At 33.2% G+C, this 4,809-nt stretch overlaps 1 protein-coding gene across 1 annotated transcript; it reads left to right on the forward strand.

The window, feature by feature from the left end:
* Positions 1-570: 570 nt before the first annotated feature.
* Positions 571-3,482, forward strand: LOC107952122 (1-aminocyclopropane-1-carboxylate synthase). Its single transcript, XM_016887398.2, has 4 exons — positions 571-931; positions 1,014-1,145; positions 1,234-1,394; positions 2,080-3,482. Exons 1-4 carry the CDS (start codon positions 785-787, stop codon positions 3,080-3,082), a joined length of 1,443 nt encoding a protein of 480 aa, XP_016742887.1. The 5' UTR covers positions 571-784; the 3' UTR covers positions 3,083-3,482.
* The last annotated feature ends 1,327 nt before the right edge of the window (positions 3,483-4,809 follow it).

Below are 4,809 nucleotides of genomic sequence, written 5' to 3' on the forward strand. Positions count from 1 at the left end.
TAAATTCTATTACTTGTCTCTATACTTTATGAAAGTTATGAATTTAGTTTCTATATTTTAATTTGATCAATTTTAATCATTATATTTTCGAATTTGTCCATTTTAGTCCCTTACATTTTGAATTTTGAAATTTTAATTCTGATCCAAACATTAACAGTTAAATTTGTTTGGTTAAATTGAATTATTAGTCATATACTATACGTACAATTATAGATTTAGTCCATATTCTTTAATTGGATCATTCTAAATCTCTATACCCTTCAGTCTTGAAGCTAAGGATAGTCATTAGTCACATTAATTGGATTTTTAGTGAGTATTATATGAAAATAACAAGCTGAGATAACATTATACATATGATAATATATTTGCCACATCAGATTTTAAAAATAACATAACTTAATGAATTTAACATTTATCATTTGGCGAGGATTGAAATTTTAATATTTAAAAAATGCAGACTAAAAATACCAAATTAAAGTATAAAAATTAAATTAGTAACTTTTGTAAAGTATAGGTACTAATAACAAAATTAACCTATATATATGTCCTTCATCTTCCTCCTCCTCTTTCATGGAACTTTCAACTTTTTGTAGACCCCACTCACCATAGACATTAATACACTATGAAATAACGCTCTATAAATAGGCGGACAAATAACCTACCAACCTCATCACCGAGTTCAACTAATATAATCAAAATTCTTTTTCATTCAAAAAAAGCTATTTTTTCTGTAGTTACTTGTTTCGTTTTTTTGTTTTAGTTGATTCTTTGTAGTTCACAAAAAATGGTTTCCATGTCAAAGATTGCTACTGGTAATGGTCATGGTGAAAACTCACCTTATTTTGATGGATGGAAAGCATATGAAACCAATCCTTTTCACCCTATTGATAGACCTGATGGTGTTATTCAAATGGGTCTAGCTGAAAATCAGGTACGTATTTCATTTCCCAGTATTTTTTTATTTAGAAAAACTGAGAATTTTGATTGATTTTAATGGCGTTTATGTTTACCAGCTTTGTTTTGAATTCATCAAAAAGTGGCTAATGGAACACCCAGAGGCTTCCCTTTGTACTGCAGAAGGTGTAAACAGGTTCAAAGAGACTGCACTTTTCCAGGATTATCATGGGATGCCTGAGTTCAGACAAGTATGGCAACGCAAAATAACACAGTTTCTCTTTTGTTTCTTTAATTACATGGTAATTAATCAATACTTTGTGTATGTTATTACACCAGGCTATTGCCAAATTTATGGGGAAAGTGAGGGGAGATAGAGTGAAATTTGACCCAGACCGTATTGTTATGAGTGGTGGAGCAACTGGTGCTCATGAAATGGTGGCTTTTTGCTTGGCTGATCCTGGTGAAGCATTATTAGTTCCTACTCCATATTATCCAGGGTAAATTCATCAAATTCCTTTTTGGGTTTTTCTTTAAACATAATATGGGAGGTTAAGTTGATACATTTAATAATATACAGTTCCTGTAATACCGAGTAGAGAATGGAAATTAGGTGAATAGAAAGAGCTCAAATTGGAATTTTCAATGACCAACATTGACCTTTTGTCCCCAAACCAACCTACATATGTGAAGTCAAGAGAAAAGAAGGAAAGAATTTGGTACTTAAGTGTTAAATTATGAATTAAGATTAGTTTAATGAAAACTTAGTCAACTTAGCAGTAAAGTCAAATGTGGCAACATCGCCGCCTAGGATTTTTTCAAAGGGAGGGATGGAAATTGAAATCTGGGTAAAATTCACCATGCCCACACATATCCCTGACTTTGAAAGCAGCCTTGTACCCTTTCTTTTGATGTTAAAACCCTTTAAAGTTCATGGCCCATCTTTGTATTATTGATGGAACTTGGTAGGTAAAAAGTGAAAATTGAAAAGAAATAAGAAGATTTATCATAAATATGAGGGTTCATCATCCTTAGTGGGACACTAATGGAAAGTTGAGTAGTCATCATCATCTTCATTTCTTCTTTATACCTAACTCTCCATCATAACAGCTGTATGTATAGGACAAGTAGGGTCGGTTTTAGGTTGATTCAATTTAAGTTTTTTCGGCTTTAATAATTTTGCAGATTTGATCGTGACTTAAGGTGGAGAACAGGAGTTGAACTTGCACCAGTGATTTGTGAAAGTTCACATAATTTCCAAATTACTAGGACCGCCATGGAAGCTGCATATGAAAAAGCTCAAGAAGCTAACCTTAAAGTCAAGGGTTTAGTCATAACAAATCCATCAAATCCATTAGGAACTATAATGGATCGAGAGACATTGAAGAGCATCGTGCAGTTCATAAACGAAAAGAACATTCACCTAATAGGTGACGAAATTTATGCCGCCACAGTCTTCAAAGACCCTGAATTCGTCAGTATTTCAGAGGTTATTCAAGAAGTTGAATGCAACCATGATTTAATCCACATTGTTTACAGTCTTTCTAAAGACATGGGGTTCCCTGGTTTTAGAGTTGGCATTGTATATTCATACAATGATGCAGTGGTGAATTGTGCTCGTAAAATGTCAAGTTATGGGTTGGTTTCATCACAAACACAGCATTTAATTGCTACCATGTTGAACGATGATGATTTCATTCATAATTTCATCATGGAAAGCAAAGAACAGTTGTTCAAAAGGCACAAGTATTTCACATGGAGTCTTTCACAAGTTGGTATTGGTTCATTGAAGAGTAATGGTGGGTTGTTTATATGGATGGACCTTCGTAAACTTCTTAAAGAGAAGACGTTCGATGCTGAAATGGATTTGTGGCGAGTGATAATCAATGAAGTTAAGCTTAATGTTTCACCAGGGTCGTCCTTTCATTGTCATGAACCTGGTTGGTTTAGGGTTTGTTTTGCTAATATGGATGATAACACCATGGAAGTTGCTTTATCGAGGATTAGAAGCTTTATCCTTAAGAACAATGAGTCCATAGTTCCTCGCAAGTTATGCAGACGAAGCAGCCTTAAACTCAGCTTATCACGTAGCTTATCACGAAGAATGGATGATTTCATGTCACCTGCTGGCATTATGTCACCACATTCTCCATTACCTCAATCACCCCTCGTTCGGGCCAGGACTTGAACACCGGTTTTCGACATGAACGGAGAAAAGGATAGTTTATTTTATTCGTGTTTTTTAATTAATTTGTAAAAAAAAAATAGAGAATATGATGACATTCTTTTTCATGGAGTTACCTCATACACTATCATCCTTTTGGTGGAAGCTCTCCATCGCATGGGGGACTCCATGGATTCATGCATCAACTATTGTATTTCCCTTTTTTGTCTTTCCTTACATTCATAAAGTGTAATGTGAGGGAAGTTAAATGTTGGTAAAGCACTGCTCTCGTGCACAAGTATACCATTGTTGGTTGTTTGTATTGTTTATTAGGGCTTTGTTACAAAAAAAATATATTAGTTCCGAATTTTTAACCCTAAATCCCATTCAGTGATTGAAATAAAGGATTATCTCTTGTATTCAATTTTTCTACGAAGTTGATAGTAACATTATCGTTGCCATTAAAAATCGACGTTTAATAAATCTAGTAAGTAATTGTTAGACATTTATATGTCGTGAGGTATGTATACTAATTCACATGAGATTCATTGTGCCATATTAGAAACAATTATATGTGTATTTACATAAAATTTATGAAGACAATCTCTTAATTTATTTATGAAATTACTAATGTTTAAGATGTTTAAGAATATGAAATGCCTTTGAAACTTAGTGTAATAGCTAGGACACATATAGCATGCCATTTAATTCTGCTTTTTTTGAGCAGAAATATATCATTGAACAGAAATATGATACGTTGCCTTATGACATAGTACTATGGTATGTTTTTAGCCTTATATGTGGGTGTTTGGGTTGAAGCACTTTTAGTGCAATATATATTGGAGTTAGGATGGACTTTTGATTGTCCAAACCATAGTTTGCTAGGGTTATAAAAAAGCATACAAATATGAAATGGATAATTCTACAAAATGATTGTATGTATGTGATAGTGGTATTTTTGAGTGAATTCTCTAATGGATATGTAACACCAAAAAAGAAACTTTTCTATTCTATATCAAGTTTATCAAATAATATAGCCAATATAATCATTACAATTCCTTATGGTTAAATTTTGATTAAGGGTGAGTAGATTTTATTTCATGAAACTTAATAAGCTCGTGCTTACTGTAGTGTTTGCTTTGTGTATAAGTTTGAGTTGGTTTTGAAGCTTGGCTCGCCTTGTAGATCACCACCTCACAGCATTGCTCGGTTACAAGAGTATGAAACTTTTTGTGTAGTTGGCTTATAGTGACATGTACTAGTGAGTCCAATTAGTATGCATATATATTAGTTTCAGGTTTCTTGAGTTCGATGAATGGATGTTGCATTGATCTTATTTTGAGACATTAATTTGGCAAGCTTGAACCTTAAATGATGATGTAAGTAATATTGGCATGCATGTTATTCTCCCCTTGCTATTGAGATTTTATTTGAAATTATGTTGATGTGTTGATGAAACTAGGAAGAAATGCATGATTTGACTTGAGTTCTTGATCCTATATTGAACCCATATGCATCTTATGTGATAGTATGATTTGGAGGTGTTTGGCGCCCTTCAAAAGAGCTTTTCAATGAGAATTTTGGTTCCTTACATCAATGGTACAAACCATTGATTATAAGTAAGCTTTGCAAGTCAGTAACCAAAATTTGGTCCTAGGAGCTCTGGTTCCAAAACTTATATTAGAAGTATAGGAACCTTTGAAGTCAATAGCTAAAAAACTATAAAGCAGGAGGATAAGTCAATATTGGAA

This window comes from Gossypium hirsutum, chromosome A02 (genome assembly GCF_007990345.1).
Source record: "Gossypium hirsutum isolate 1008001.06 chromosome A02, Gossypium_hirsutum_v2.1, whole genome shotgun sequence".
Taxonomy (NCBI): Eukaryota; Viridiplantae; Streptophyta; class Magnoliopsida; order Malvales; family Malvaceae; genus Gossypium; species Gossypium hirsutum.